The sequence below is a fragment of the Daldinia childiae genome (assembly GCF_008694065.1).
Source record: "Daldinia childiae strain JS-1345 chromosome Unknown Scaffold9, whole genome shotgun sequence".
Lineage (NCBI taxonomy): Eukaryota > Fungi > Ascomycota > Sordariomycetes > Xylariales > Hypoxylaceae > Daldinia > Daldinia childiae.
In genome coordinates this window covers 1,758,276-1,774,354 of record NW_022984650.1, presented here as the reverse complement: position 1 = coordinate 1,774,354, position 16,079 = coordinate 1,758,276, and the positions used below count along the sequence as shown (strand labels likewise).

Sequence of the window (16,079 nt, the reverse complement as noted above, 5' to 3'; positions counted from 1 at the left end):
CTTCATAGGAGGTACTGGAGGAATTTCATTATCTGAAGATCCAACTGGAGATGGAGTTCCGTCGTCTTCTTCTCCACCAAGTTTCTTTCTAGATAATAAGTCGAATGTTGATGTGCGACGAATGGGCGGTAATGGGGTAAAACCAGAAGATTGTTTTTTCCCTGAAGGGTTGGAGTCGCCGAGACCTGGCGAATATGGCCTGTCAGCGGCCATGAGAGCGGTCATAGTCTGACGCGAGCAATCGATCGGATTGGTAATAATTAGATATAATAAATCCCCGAGATGTCACTTCGCCGTTATTTAGGTATTTAATATTGCTATTGGTAAATTAAATGCGCAACATAATTTTTTTTAAACAGATCTTGATTCGGGTGATGGATGCAGAGCCCGCTGCAATGGCTGTCGGCCTCCTTGTAGTCTTTCTCTTTTTTAAAAAATATCCTTTCCTCTAACGCAATCCTGGTTGACGAATATGAACGAATATGGTATAATATCAAATAAACAATTCGCTGACTGACAAACGCACCCAAGTGTAATTGATTAATATTAAGGATATACGTCGCAGCGTAGATAGTCAGATGCGAATTCTAGGCGAACGAGTAAGGCCGTGTGTTTGCGAAATAGACGACTAAGATGGAGTAGAAGACGCGAACGACAAGGGTAGAGAAGTATTTTATAAGGTCAAGATACAAATCCACCCTAAATATAAATAATTACGGTGAGCAACCCAGGACTCGGAAAGGGTGAAGCGAGCGAGCGTCCGACGTCGACTATGACGACGATAAGGAGAGGAAGTCGGGTGGGAGGGTGGAGTTGGAGCAATAGAGCAACAAGAGTAGAAGCGACGGTGAGAGACGAACGTGTTCGCGTCCCTTGAACGAAGTAGCGAAATCTGGAATTGAAATTGCTAGGATGGCTTGGATGCTAGGATGCTGGGATACTTGAAAGGGCTGGGATGGAGCTACATAGACGGCGGATGGAACGGGGACTGGGGGTGAATGGTGAATGGTTGGATTGGTGGGATCCGATTTTTATTACTGGTACCTGGAGCTGGACAAGTTGGCAGGCTGGCAGGCTGGGAAGCTTTTCTTGATCCAGTTGGTCAGGTTCCAGTGCATCTTATGATAGATACCACGGCACCACGGTACGACCCTTTTTTTTTTGTTGCCTATAAGGCTTTTTTCTATGGGTTCTCAGGGCTTGTTTGGGCTGGACTCGGCTTAGCTCCTTGTCTAAGTGGCTTCAAATAGGGCTACAAGCTTGAAAATAGGGAACACAAGCCAAGATCCCGGGTGGTGATGGTGATGGTGATGAAGAAGATGATGGTAGCACTATTTGGGGGCTCGAAGGAAGGCATTTTTTGAGGGGGGTTTTTTTTGCCTCTACTATTACTATTACCTACCTACATTAACAACAGGTAACACAGGTATCAACTGAACTTTTCATGTTGGGGGCGTAATAATAATAACAAGTCCTATATTTGTGGAGAATGTTTCTGCTGCTGGTCCGCGGCTTGGGTGGCTGTGTTAAGCTGAACATTCTCTTCTTATTGCTTCTCTTCTAACCAATCAAAACTCATATCGACAATGATAATATCTACATAAATTGCTAAGGAGAAGGATCATCTCCCCTGTCCACACGTGCGAACGCGGTCGACGTCCCCGTTGAACATGGTTAAGCTTAAGATATGCTAGTAATATTGCTACTTACCTACAGGTAGATCCTACGGTTAACGGGTACTGCATATTCTCATAGTTTCCTGCTTTTAGAGTTATTAAGGTATACGGTTACTAGTAGTAGTCTATGGTGATGATGACAATTATGATTTATTCCTGCTAAGACTATATAACTATTCGATAAGTCTATCTTATAAAAGAATTAGAAATTATTCTAGTATCCCTACCTGTTCCCGACTTTTCCTTGTGGTAGCACGTCAAGTCTCCACATACGTAGCAAGGTAGTAGTGCTAAACAAGCGGAATGAACACGGAGAGGCTGGCGGGGGTGATGGTAGCATAGAATAGTAACATATCGTGTCTTCTATAATCCGTAGACATACATACTGTCAGAAGACAGCTGGAAGATATCCCTAGATATCTAGATAAACATGCCGTCACAGAATACGGATAACATATTGATCATCATACGCCTCAGTTCCTTGATAGGTTAATTACCGACCGAACACCTATTCAAGAAAGACGGACATCCAAGACTTGTTACACAATTGCGCGAACACGCCACAAAATAATACATAACACCTAATATCTAATCAATTCGCCTCTTTTAGAATAGAGATACATACGAGATCTTCATAATTCTAGGAGTCAGCCCAACAGCGCCAAGCTGACAGCTTTCCCACAAATTCCATTGGATGGCCCCATATAAGAAGGGACTTGTCATGACATTGCTAGATGAGGCGAATAACAGAAATCATTTTAGTATTATGGCATCTTAGATCGAATTACTTCCATCCTTCGACCAAATCCATGCTCCTAGTCTCCCAGTAAATCGTACAACCTACGCACCGCCGCCTGAATTCCTTTGCTTAACCCGATTAAGAAACGCGTATGCCCACAAGGTGAATTAATACAGTGCATATGAAAAGCCCAGACTGGAATATACGAACGACAGGGAAATATTGCCTCTGCCTATCGCATAAGAATCTCCTCTGATCACAGCCTCCGCCACGTCTTTCTTAGGCGAAATGCCGCAACGCAAGGCTGTTGTTTTCATACGACCTTCCTACTAGAAAGGTAAACACGACGAAGAGAGGGTGCTACTATTGAAAAAAGCCCTTATCCCCTGTTCCGCGAAGTTTGTTCTTGCCTTTGTTGAATAGTTTCATACCCGACTTCACACCCTTATTGCCAAATGCCCCTGCGGCCTGTAAGAGTTCCTTACTCTTTGTCCCAACCTGAGCACCGGATGAGCCAAAGTTACTCACAGATTGTCCTGTAAACATCTGTTGCAAATTGCCACTCGCAGCCCTTCCACGTTGTACCGGTGCATCAGGGTTGCTGGCATTTAAGTACTGTTGATAGTATGGTTGTTCGGCTTGAGACTGGACGCCAGAAGGAGACATTCGCCCGCCTATCGATGTCGTTGAGGCTATCCCATGCTCTGGCTGGCTCTGCATGTACGTAATCCAGTTCGACAAGCCAGAATCCATCGAATAAAACTGAGCTCGTGTTTCATCAAATTTCTGGATTCTCTGTTCGATTGATACAATGTTAAGGATATCCCTAAACGCCATGATCTTCGCTTGCGAAGACGGTTGGGCTATTGGAGCTGGTTGGAGGGCAGGTGACGGTTCAGAAGTAAACTCTATCGGCTGCGCTAGGGCAGGATGCTGGTCGGAAGACGACGTGTTTGATGATGATTGAATTAGTACATGCTCTTTCTCATCTGCGAAGGATAAACGCGATGTTTCAGGAACTGCAGATTGAGTTCTGGGACCATTATCCGTCACCAGCGAAACAGGAGAGGGTGAATCAAGCCCAGCTATCGACAGATCTCCAGGAGCACGACTGCTAACATCAGAAACTTGATGAGATATGGTGGCACGACTCTCTGATCGGACTTGTAGAGCGTCTGAAGGAGTAGTACCCGCACCCAGCTCTGTCGTTAGGGGGGGTTGATATTCGATCTGATTACTTTTAATCGGTTCACTGGGGGTGGTTAGCACACTCGGAGTCCCCGTTGCGGAATTAGGCATGCTCTTCTTTGGATCATTCTCCCACGAGAACCGTTTTTGGGGACGTGCAGTGCCTTGTTCTGGGCTTCTACGTGGGCTCAAAGGCGCGATACCCGGAAACGTGCTGCCCTTCTGTAGGTCTCGTCCGAGCTCAGGCTCCATCCCAGTATCATCAACTCTATAATTGGCTGCCTTCGATCCCTGCTTAAGAAGCAAACCCGTCTCTTGAAGAGACTTATCTTCCACTGGTGCTAAGTAATCATCGTAGACGTCGGATAAATATGTACTCTCCCGAGTAGGACCGTCTTGCGCCGGATCGAAGGCAACGTTGGGCGCGTCTAGGATAGTGCTCGCGTCAGGTGTAATAGCTGGACTTGCGCTTAGAGACTTGATTATCTCTTCTCTTAGCTTATCACTGTCCTTTTCAGGAGACGCGGTATGAACAGTGCTCATAGTAGATTTTCGTTCCTGTGTTGTAGGTGTTATAATCTCTGCTGGAGCAATGATGGATCGGCGTGGGTTCAACGGCGCTGTAGGAGTGAAACCTGAGCTGGCGGTTGCACTCTGCTGAGCCGAGGACGGCTGGAGCGGAGAGTCACTATATTGTAATGCCGGTAGCCCCATGTCAGCTACCCCGGATGCTTCACGCTTGTCTGGTGAGGTAGTATTAGGTGAGGCGAGGTAATTATCCGTCTTCAAAGGCGGAAGAGAATGAGGCGTTGGGTGATAACCAGGTCCAGCGGCAATTACTTTCGAGGCTACGATATCATCATGTTTTCCGGTAGCATTGTTGAATTCGTTCTCAGATGTACCCATAGATTTATTTTCCGTCGTCGTGTCCAAGTCATGTTTTGTCGGCAGCTGTCGAATGGCAGTGGTTGGTTCGAGGTCAGCGGGTTCCGCGTGTCTTATGCTCATTGGAGGCACGCTAGTATTTGCGATGCTGCCCAAGGAGGCCGGACCGGGTCCCTCGACCTTTTCTGTAGGCGTTGGATATCCGGAATCGACGCTAATAGTTTCGGACACCCAAGTCCCAGGAAGTTGGGGTCTAACCACGGTAGATTGGTGGGATGTGTCGACGGTGTTGCTCTTATTCGGTTCTAAATCAGCATCCAGTGGCGGCATAATGATTCGAGGATTTGGTTCAAGCTTCGGTCCCACCAAGGTGCTCGAGGGGTTTTTTCCATCAGAGATTCCAGCAGTGTCGCGCCGTTTGTTATCCGGTCCAGTTAATGAGCCAGGTGTATCCCTTGCTCCATCCGTCTGCTGAACGTCCGCAATTGTTGATAAAGTCGAACGAGCCCGAGGGTTATAATTTCCAGAGGTCGAGAAAAAGTCGTCGCCAAACCCAGACAAACGTGCTAAGTCCGGCAATTTTGGGCTGGTAGAAAGCCGCCGCTGATTCGTATGTTCTCTCTCAAATTCAACTGCACTGTTTCGACCATAGTTGCCTTCTACACCAAGCCCGCCCGACTCCATAGGTCTATCTCCTTTCTCCCTATCTTCGCTTGTCTGATTGTAAAGGTCTGAAGGTCTGACTAAATTCGAGGATTTGGTGGGAGATGCTGCTTTTTGAGTCCATAGTTGAGTTGATATGGATCCCGGTCGAGAACCTGACCCAGAGGCATTAAGATCACTAAGAGGAGTTCCTTCTCGACTTCTACTCCCATCGCGAAGGGGAAAGCGAGACGATGTTGAGCCTTGATCCGAAGCAGACGTAGTGGTCTCGACTGGGTGAGATCCTGAATCTGTTCCGGTCTGTATATGTAAAGATGGCGGGCCGCTGGGACCTCTTGCCCCGAACGGGCCGGGCCTAGTCGACGAATTAACTACGCCGGTCGAAGATTGAGAGAATGTTCTTGGTTGCTGGGAGTTTGCTTGTTGTCGTAACGCAGCAACCCTAGGTGCAGGCTCGGGTTCCGGTTCGGGTTCGCCATATTCGTCCTCGTATTCATTACCCCAATCATCACCGTCGTAACTTTGAACCTTTGCCTCTACCCATTTTCTTGTCTTCGTTCGGTTCACATTCGCCTTGTATGTATTCGGAGTAGAAGGTGTCCTATGTGCATAGCATAGGTGTTAGTACGTGTAGCGAATAGAGTAGAGAATTATATCCTAATATATATCCTATGAGTATTTACAACTGAAGTATGAACTTACATTGGGGAGAACGGACTATTGCTCCGAACCACATTATTGTACGACCCTTCATTCATGGTAGCAAATCGAAGAATATCTTATGATCTATTGCGACATCAAGGATAAATGGGAATCAGGGTCTCGGGTTCGGATTCGGTAAGGGATAAAGGCAATACGGAGCACACGACAATAAATCTAATGCAATCGATAGCGACGCAAACAGGCGAAATATTTAATGTGCTCTAAGGCGAAAGTCGAGAGGTGTTGAGGAAACCTTGTTGACGTAGTCAGGTGTATGTGAGAGGTATCACAGAATTAGCAGGCGGATGGATATCTGGTCCGATGCGGGCAGGCGAAAAAAGCGAATCGCTGTCGTAAATTGAATAAATTGAATATAGACGGAGAGGGAAAGGGTATAAGAGGGGGGTTTGTATAGGTACAGGGATTGTATAACGATCGATGCTCGATATTGGATGTTACAATAGGATCAATGAGTTCAAATATGTACGATAGAAAAGAGTCGAGCTCGTCGCGACAAGATTGCGAAGACAAGGCGAATTTGAAGAGGAAGATGTACGAAGTAATGATGAAGAAAATAATAAAGATGTTTAATCTAAAATAATTCGGCGCCTAAAGATTCAAAAGATACAGATACAGGTACTGCACCTAGGTACATACCTTAGGTACCTTAGGTTGGCTCGTACTGCACATCCAGACATTGCGATCCGCTCTGCCGCCGTAGTGTACACGGATACGTGAGGTGCACGTTTATAGGTTATTAACAGTATTAACGGTATCAACGTACGTAATCCCGCAGTTGAGTACTTAATAGCATCCACCTGGACCCCTACCAAGCCGCTAAGATTTTCGATGGGGTACATATTCGTATTTTATGTACTGCGTAAACGAGGTACCGCTCTGCCTACTTAAATTATTGGCTCCACGTCCCTAAAGTGCAGGAGCATAGCCACAGTTAACTCCGGATAGCTGCTTTCCACACTCCATCTTTTACCGGCATCACAGGTGGTACGATACCTAGAAAGTACCTATCAATTTTAAAGCTCACGTTTTTCTACATATATGACCAAATTTTATACAATCCTGAATCCTACCATCATTTAACAACCTGCATAGGTACATGGTCATGGGATATTTATAACATCCTCTATCTATAGGCATAGTTAGTTACTATTGTAAAGAACTAACTAATTTAAAATGAATAGATGAAATTCATATTATACAGGACGATAAGAACCATATTAGCTACCTTGTATACCTTTTCTCTTCAACAAACAAACATTCAACAAGATATATCTTTATCTCGAACATGTAATGACTGTGTAATAACGGACAATTGATATGGAAATTGTAAACTAATTTTCATTCCTAGAGGACACTTGAGTGTCTAAGTCAATATAACGTAAAGTTGAACAGACTTCAACCTACCAACGCTATATACCTACATACGAAGAAACTCACTTCTCATATCTAGATACCTAACTACAATTTAGAGATTATCGCTCACTTAGTAGATACCTAATATATCAACAGCACTGCCAGCTCTGGTCTTGGTTCTTATATATTATAAATTATAGGTTCACACATTTCTAACGCATCATTTCTTGCTAAATCTTCTTATTACAAACAGCGACTGAAAAGTGATATTTGGGTGTGCATAATCGCACCCCTATTATCTACCTACATAAGATGGATCGAATATTACATGAGTGCCACAGATTCTGGGTCCCAACCATGATAACAAGGTAAAATATCATAGCCTCGAGTCGTCTAAGTAGGTATCCTTAGTATACAAATTACTAGCGATGTTGGGTTTGGGGAGGTCACAGCTATGAGCCTCCACATTTGCGTAGAACCCTTTCGATCGCCTCGTTCACCTGCCGGCTAGACCATCTAGCCTCAGAATCAGGGCAAACCATGGCCTCCGCTAGCAAAACCACGTCGTCAATAACTTCAGGGGGATATCCCTCGTTTTTTAACCCATTCCTAAGACTCGTCGGTACATAGCCCATCTGCAATCCCTTGAGCATATCAACTCGTTCCATAGCTGTGGCACAGGGGCATGTCATCTCGATAAACACAACACCCAGAGCGAAGATGTCGACTTTCTCATTGTCCGCATCCTTAGAGGGTGGTGGTCGGTAATAGGTAGTACCTACAGCACGATCCGATGTTGTCGAGCCGTCGTCGCTTGCATATGATGGAGGCAACCCCTCGCGCGCGAGCTGGGTCACTAGCCCGAAATCGCCAATACGCGGATTAAGCCATTGCGGAGGCAAATTTTTGTCCTTCGCTCGGCAGGAATTGCATGCAAGACTACAGTATCCTCCCTGTGGCTCAGTGTTGGGCAACGAGAGAAAGATGTTGCCCGGCTTAATATCCCGATGTATAAATCCTTTAGTGTGGATGTACTGTAGCCCAGCGTGTATAGCATGAAGGAGCCTAAGACTGGGAACAAGATGAAAGCAATGCCTTACGGCGTTATTTCCGCTAGAAGAAAGAGATATATACTGAGCTAGCGTCATTGGGTATAGCGACATTTGTATGTATAAGATGTGTCCGACGGCATCAAACGTCTCCCTCTTTCCATTCGAGTTCGATAGCTTACTTTTCCCGTCCGTAAATATATCGCTAGTATTTGACAGGGAAAGACTCTCAATAGCAGGATTACTAGAGGTGCGCTGTTCGAACCATTGCCGGTCGTTAACCAACTGGTCGTTCGCCTTGCTGTCATGGCAAAATGGAGTGTCTTCTGCAAAAACAACCCCACCACTTAGTGACAGTTCTGCCTCGTCCCCATTATCTTGAGAGAATGGCCGGTGGTCTAAAAGTAACTGTTGCCTTTGACCTACGTCAGGTCTCGTGCCATGATCTAACACTGTAAGTTAGCGATCATCGTTACGTTAAACCAGAGTTTGACCGTATGGGCGGCATGTATGATTCATGGGGTAGACAGTGCCTGAACTAAACAGCCTAAAATAATCACGTACCATGTGTCATTTCGGCTGACTGTGGTTGTTGAGGCTCCTCAAGCCATGTAGCATGATATCGCACGATGTTAGGGTGATCTAACGCGGCCAAAGCTTGCACCTCGCGTAGGATATGCTGAAGCTCTTCCAGTTTCCCATCGCGAAACCTTCTTCCGAGCCTCGGGGATAGCTGGATCTTCTTTACAGCATATGTTCCTTGATCTAGGGGGTTGAAACACTTATATACTTTTCCGAAGCCACCTTTCCCTAAAAGAGCGCCTTCTTGGAAGGAAGATTGATAATGACTTCGTACTGGGGGTAGCTGGAGAGTCAGATTCAAATCATTAGATGGATGCGGCATGAATGTAAGTTGGGACGTCCCAAGGACTAAGTCTCGCATCGCGTTAGGGAGATGAGAGGTTGGTACTTGAGAGCCAGCAACCAGATTATCTAAGGCTGACAGATATTGGCGACGAGAATTTCTCACGGTATCAGATGTCGCTAAGTCGGATATTACTCCATTCGACGATAGTGTCCGGCTTGCGTCCGCAAACAGTTGCCGAGCAAGAGGCTGAATCTCTGGAGATTGTCTCGTATAGTTCTGTCCCGGATTAGTAGCGTTGAGATACTCGGCAGCGCGGGTACGGATATAATCTTCGAGTAGACTAGCAAGCATCATGTTACGATGCTCCTCAACACCATCTATATCACCCGAAGAGTCGTGAGAGCTAGAGATGGATATCGACTTGATTCCGGAGGAGACACTAATACTTTGGATGTCTCCTTCATCCATCTTTGTTTCGGAGTTTGATGGGACACTATCTTGAGATGTATGCTCATCTGAATCCATAGTCAAAAGTTAAGCGGACTAATGTTAACTGGGAGGAATTGCGTCGATGTTGGTATGATGGAACCAAGGGGTTATGTATAGCGCATCAAATGTAGTAGTCTTTTAAAGACGTTGAAAATAAATATATGTAAAGGAAACATTAATTGACCAAATGGGTTTACCCATTCCAGTATATTTAGGTTTGTAGTTATTAGGAGGTAATCGTCTAGGTTAAGCGAGTGATTGCCGAGTTCTGATTCTTGGTTAGTCGTGTGGTTATGAGAATGTGAGGTGTTCTTTTAAGACATTAACTGCCACGTTGTTCCATCTCTTTCTCTCTGTATGTGGTCTCCAGCTCAATGGTTACCCTAGAAATAACGAGGATACCAGGTCAACAACACACGGATCAATTAGTTGTGACCAACTATTATCTCCTTCATTTACCGAGTTTCATGACAGGATGTTATAAGTAAAGAAGATGAATGATTCAACTTTTCAACTTTGAACCAAAATTGAAGGCAACACCGTCCGTGCTAACTTTCAACATTTTAGTGTAATATGTGGTTTTATGCAATGTAGTAATATGCATCTAGCGCACTATTAGCGGCTTATCAACCCCACTATCCTATTATCATCCCGCCTAATTTATAGATTTCTATATCTCTGTTACGATGTAGTTATCTAAATTTTTACACCAAAACTTTACGCTGTGTATAATAAGAAGAAAATGAAGAACACATAGCTTTTTAAAACGACTATATTTTTTAACTGCTAAATTAAGCTCCATAATGACCACATTTAGGTTGCCATATGGGTTTTTAGAATTTTGAAAATCTACCTAGGTAGGTACCTGATTATTGCGTCGATCCAATCAAGCCCCTTGTCAAATACTCTTTTCGGTATAAATGAAATTATTTCATTGTTTTAACTTGAAAATTTGAGTCCCTTCCCGCCTTTTACTTAGCATTAGATACAAGAATCAAGACAAATACCTGGCCGTCAACTTAGATCAAAGCTACTGCAGCAGCAGCTAAGATACCACCACCTACCAATCCCATCCGAGGGGCCGAATCCGCCGCAGCACCCTCCGAAGTCTTTGACGCTACCTCCCCAGAGCTTGTAATAGTTGGTACGGCCTGGCCACCAAGTGTCGTACCGAAGCTTGTAGTGATCGCCTGGAGATTTCCGCTAATACTAGCGATCACCTCCGTGTAACTAGGGCCATCGCTCACAAAGGTAGCGCAGCTGAGAGGTGTTGTCGTCTGCGTCGTCGTAGTCGGCCCCTGGCAGATTGGCCAGCCATCGCAGACGGAAAGATAAGGAGTATCTATGTGACCGCCAACACAGCAGCCGCTATAGCCAGCGTCGACGACTCGCACGCCGGGACAGTCTTGGATATCCCCCTATTAGATGTTAGAGTAGAGTAGTCCGGACGTAGTATTTTTACCCTAGGATGATACATACACTCTGATCTGAGTCGGCTGCAAGAGCGCTTGAAAGCATGAGCGAGGTCAAGATGGCCCTAGTGAGAACGAACATAATTAGATTGTGGGATTGTTGGTGGTTAAGTAAATTTGATTTTAAATGGTTCGGAAAGGGGTGTTAAAGTGAGTAGTTGTTATTTGATGGTCAACTACAATATAGAAATTAGCATGGGGAATTCGTCGCTTATATATTCGCTACGCTTGACGGCTTACATTATATACCGCTCTCAATCGGTATTGATCTTGCGACTCGAATAATAATATAATATTAATAGCATCACTTACCATGCCATGCACCCCTTGACCTTGTCTTATACCCTAGGACAGTTGCATGGGACTGTATTCTACTACTCTATTTGATCAAATCGCATCATCAAGCCTCATTTGGGTCGTCTACTTCCTGTTCGTGTGGGCCTGCCGGCCGAGCTGAATATCTCTCTAAGAACAACACATCTAAATGATCGGTGAATGATTCTTTTCTAATTTAAAAGAACCAACCTCGACCTATGCTTTCACTGTGATACGGGATGAATATGCACCTTTATATATTGCGTTTCTGCACTAGGGATCAAGCTTGTTTTATTTCATTCTTTATTCGTTTCACTCGCTATATGTATCTAATTCTAAGTGAGTCTTCCTTAGCACATAGCTTGGGAGTGTAGGTACAGTCACCAAAATACAAAACCATATCAAGTAGGTAATCAAAGTACTACACTAGAGCCCTGTAGGATACTCTTGCAATAGCCACATTGGGAATGTTGATTTAGGTGGTTTGTATGGGTTACCTCCTTGTTTGGTTTTGATGATTTCGTAGATGGGTGTTTGGGAAGAAGCTCGGCAACGTTACGAGACCATATATGTTCCAATTCACCTTCAGCCATTCAAGCTCTTCATTAGTCATCGATACATGCGGATCCTTTTTGTAACGCAACAAAAGTGCGTGATTATTTGATATCGGCATTGTAGAGTATCCTCTTTCTACGCTGGACTTAACAGTCTTCCGTAGCATGTCGGTAAATGTCCGGGCATCTGGCACTTCATGGATGCCCATTTCTCTGAGAAAAGCTGGGAAATCGTTAATAGTGTGTAGGCGCCGAACTGTTTCTGCTAGTTCTTTGGCTGCATTGGGGGGAGGAGCACCATGGCGGTCGAATAGCTCGTCACGAACTTGGCTCAAGGGTTTCTTGTGGGAAGGCCGTGCGGTGCGTCTGAACAGTTCTGAGAACATTAGAAGTCGATAGGAGGTTCGAGATCCCCGGAAAGTCTGATCCAAACGGTAAGCTGATACTGGGTTCCGCTCTAGATATGAAAGTTCGGGCATGCCGGCTCCTTTCTTGTCGAAGAGCCAGACCACATTTCTTGTAATTGCTTCGATGATGATAGCTTTTATAAGCCCCTCGGTAACCTCGACGTCAGATATCAATAAGGCGATAAGGAGATGTCCCAAATTAGGACACTCCACTTTAGATCGCTTTCCACTTATGAAGTTTTGTAGTAGAGAATTTGCATGTTTAACAAGCGTGCAATCCTCAGTGGCAAGGCAAACCAATAAGTGGAATAGGTGGAAATACGAATCGATAGCCTTCTCTGACGCGTGGCGAAGGTTAGTTTTAGGAATGTAAGGATTAGTAGTGACTTCTGTTACTTGATTGAGTCGAACAACAACATCATTCATGAATGTGAACAGTACTTGAGCTTTAAAAAAAGTCCCATTATTCTTGATCTTGTGTATCATCACTTCCAGAGAGATTTCGACATACTTCTTAACCCGTTGCCAATGACCCGGCGAGATAGGCAAGGGAAGCCAGTGGTCGAAATGGATATCGTTGACGGACTCACGAACACCCCAAGACATATAAACTTCCCGCGAAAGGAGGTCAAATTCCGAAGCTATTTGGCCACGGTTAATTGATACTCCTACGCCGAGGTTCACAGAGTGGTAATTCTGCTTGAGGCAAAAGCATTGAAGCTCACGCTGTCTGATAATATCGAAGTCCTTGACGATGTGGCTGACCCTGGACCATGCCGCAGCAAAGCTTGTCAAGTGCTCAAAGTCTAGCTGCTCCAGAATAAGTAGGATCAATTCGTTGGGTAGGCGGTCGATTTCGCACGTTATGATTTTCTTAGGTAGAGGCGTTTGTATATCAACGTGGAGATCTTGGGATTGGGCTTGAAGTTGTTTTCCAACGTCCTGAAGCGTTGGCCAGTGACTTGGGTTGCTATCCACGCGGGCATCGTAAGTCGGGGATCTGTACTTTACCGGCCGGGGTGGTTGCGGTTGGCCATGACCAAAATGACAATAGCTGCACTTGAACGAATCGATTAACTGCCTATCCACAGCCTTGTATTCGGATAGATATCTTTTTCCACCATAATCCTGCTCGACGGTGTCGCTTGAGAAGAAGCTAAGTAGTTGGATAGCTATGCCTTTGAGCGTGTATGCAGGTGTATGTTCGGGGCCTCGACGTAGAATAGTAGCACATATGAAATTCTGATAGACATTGGGGTGATTAACGTCTGAGTCCATCTTCACCCGTGGCGGATCTGTAGGGTACAAAGGCGGAAAATATATGGTGAGGTGCATGGGTTTATAGTCAGGAGGCGTAAGGACTAAACATGCCGTTGTAAGGTTGTCCTCGATAGTATGTAAAGCGATATTGGGGTAAGGCTTTTCCATGAGTTCCTTGATGTCTAATAGAAGTCGGTTTTGTCGAAGGGGATCACCAACGCTCGGTTGGGATCCAGTTGCTTGTTGATGAGACATGTCGATAATCTAGTGGCGATAATTTCCTCAGGACAGGGTATGAGAATGAATTGTGGATGTATATTTCTCGCAGGGTGATGAATCGTGAGAACCTTGATCGTCCACTGGATATACCGGGTTACGAAGAGGATAGTCGTTTAGTGTTCTCACAAGAGCTATCTACGATAGACTTTGGTGGTTAGAGAGGAACATACAGGAAAGAATCCCCGATAGCATTAAGAAGACGAGAACATGGACGATTTAAATATTTATCACGGCTGTCTGAGAGAGGTGGAGTAGAATAGTCTGGTAATAATTAACCTGTAACCTAAGGAACCGACAACAAAGAAAATCCAGGCAATAATAATCATCCTCAGGCAGCGTTATAGTATACTTCGGCCTTTGACTCATTACGGTCACGATAGTGGATGATAGTGGAGGATCGACGCCCCTATTTTTACCCTTTTCATCTCGCCGCGAGGTATTAACCGTGGCGGTGCAATTGATTTGTTTGCTCCTCACCGTCAAATCAAGCTGGTATTAGCTTAGCAAAAAAGATGCTATGATATGAAAAAGAAGTATCTCCCTATTTCTTAGTATATGTATTTTGTTACATGTTAAAATCTAACTTAAATGTTGTCTCTTTATTTTAATTGTCTTGCATGTTACCCGCCTTAGGTACCTTAATCTATCTAATGTTATAGCGGGGTCAGCCTGCAACATTACCACTAACACTGTAGCCAAGACTATATCCCAAAGTAAGACTATCTAGATCTAATTATATCAAAATCTAACTTAAGAACTTAAGCACTTAGTGTTATAAGATAAAATACTAATTAATTAATTTACTATTTAGTTTTATATAGCCTCTATGAGCATAACTTATGGTTAATATTTAGGTCCTTAGACTAGTGAGACATCTTAGATTAAGAGCTTGCAGATTAGTGAACTTTAAGACTTGCCTACTCCTTATGTCTTTATATAAAATATAACAACTACCTCAACTTGAAAATCACATGGTGAATTATTGATTCATTACCCTTGAACGTCAATTGCGAGATAACCTAGAGGTCTTATAAATCCAGTCTAGAAACAGCGCATCGACAACGTCAACATTCCACCTAGGCCCATCCCCAAAGCAAACACAGTTCTCGGCGAGCTTGCATTTCATGTCCTCGAGTGAATCTTGTAATGAAAGGCTGCCTTCACCTTTTGCAGCAGTCTCCAGAATTGCAAATGAATCTTTTCCGATCATGTTCTTTACGCGCCCTTCAATCCCCATTGCGGATAACCATTGATTTGGGTCTATTCCTCGAGCATGATAATCTGCATCGATCCGATTACGCATCAGATTTGGCAAGTCTCGTTCTGCAGCCGATGCATATTGAGCGCTAATTGAACCCGTGCGCCGGTACTCTTGTCTCGCTTCGACCATTGCGTAGATGTATGTAATGGTCCAGTTCTCTGTCGCTGTCGAGTGGTCGAGTGCTCTTTGAATGAGAGAGGTAGTAGTCTCTGTGTGACTACGTGTACATTGCTTCCGGGCGTGGTCCATTATGGACCAAAACAGGATTCCTGCGAAAGTCTTGGATCCCGGACCAAGGTATGGTATAATATCGTCAGGTGGTATACTAACCCGCATATAGTGTTGATGGTCTAGCCATATACCGCATGTAAGTCTTTGCGGTGAAGGCAAAGATGCCAGTGATGAGGTAAAGCTGGAGCCAGAGTTTTCTTTACGACTTGATCTTTGGATAATATCCCTAGATGTACCTTTAACAACTATGTCTTCCTCACCATCGGCGGTAGACATAAGGGTTTGTTTGTTTCTAGTAACATGTTTGGAAATAGGTTGGACAGCGATATGTGTAGGCTTTTTAGCATCAATACCCGCAGCTTCTGCCACGTCGAATATTGTATTGAGCAACTCTGGATGCTCATCACCACGTGTAAGATTAACTAATTTCTCAATCGCGTCCTTGAGTCGTTGATTTTGATTTCGTATGTGCTGGTTAGCTTCAGCTTGACGTTTTCGAAAGTTAGCTTGAGACCGTCGGCCCCGTTCACGTCGACGCTATGGTCAGGTTAGGGGTAGCGCAGATGAGCAGGGGGGATGAATGTGTGCTTACACGAAGAGAATCTTCAACAACTGTTGCCGTCTCCACTTGGTGATGATCGGAAGCTGCTAGCATCTTGAACGATTT

General features: G+C 44.6%; 3 protein-coding genes across 3 annotated transcripts; all 3 read right to left on the bottom strand.

The window, feature by feature from the left end:
• Positions 1-2,778: 2,778 nt before the first annotated feature.
• On the bottom strand, positions 2,779-5,909 carry GL218_07676 (uncharacterized protein; the record flags this gene model as incomplete). The annotated part of the gene is made up of 2 exons (XM_033584441.1): positions 2,779-5,752; positions 5,854-5,909. The coding sequence occupies 2 exons, from the start codon at positions 5,907-5,909 to the stop codon at positions 2,779-2,781; spliced, it is 3,030 nt and encodes a 1,009-aa protein (XP_033432766.1).
• A 4,743-nt stretch (positions 5,910-10,652) lies between these two features.
• Positions 10,653-11,187, bottom strand: GL218_07675 (uncharacterized protein; the record flags this gene model as incomplete). The annotated part of the gene is made up of 2 exons (XM_033584440.1): positions 10,653-11,051; positions 11,113-11,187. 2 exons carry the CDS (start codon positions 11,185-11,187, stop codon positions 10,653-10,655), a joined length of 474 nt encoding a protein of 157 aa, XP_033432653.1.
• A 3,736-nt stretch (positions 11,188-14,923) lies between these two features.
• GL218_07674 (uncharacterized protein) lies at positions 14,924-16,067 on the bottom strand (the record flags this gene model as incomplete). The annotated part of the gene is made up of 2 exons (XM_033584439.1): positions 14,924-15,949; positions 16,005-16,067. 2 exons carry the CDS (start codon positions 16,065-16,067, stop codon positions 14,924-14,926), a joined length of 1,089 nt encoding a protein of 362 aa, XP_033432768.1.
• Positions 16,068-16,079: the final 12 nt, after the last annotated feature.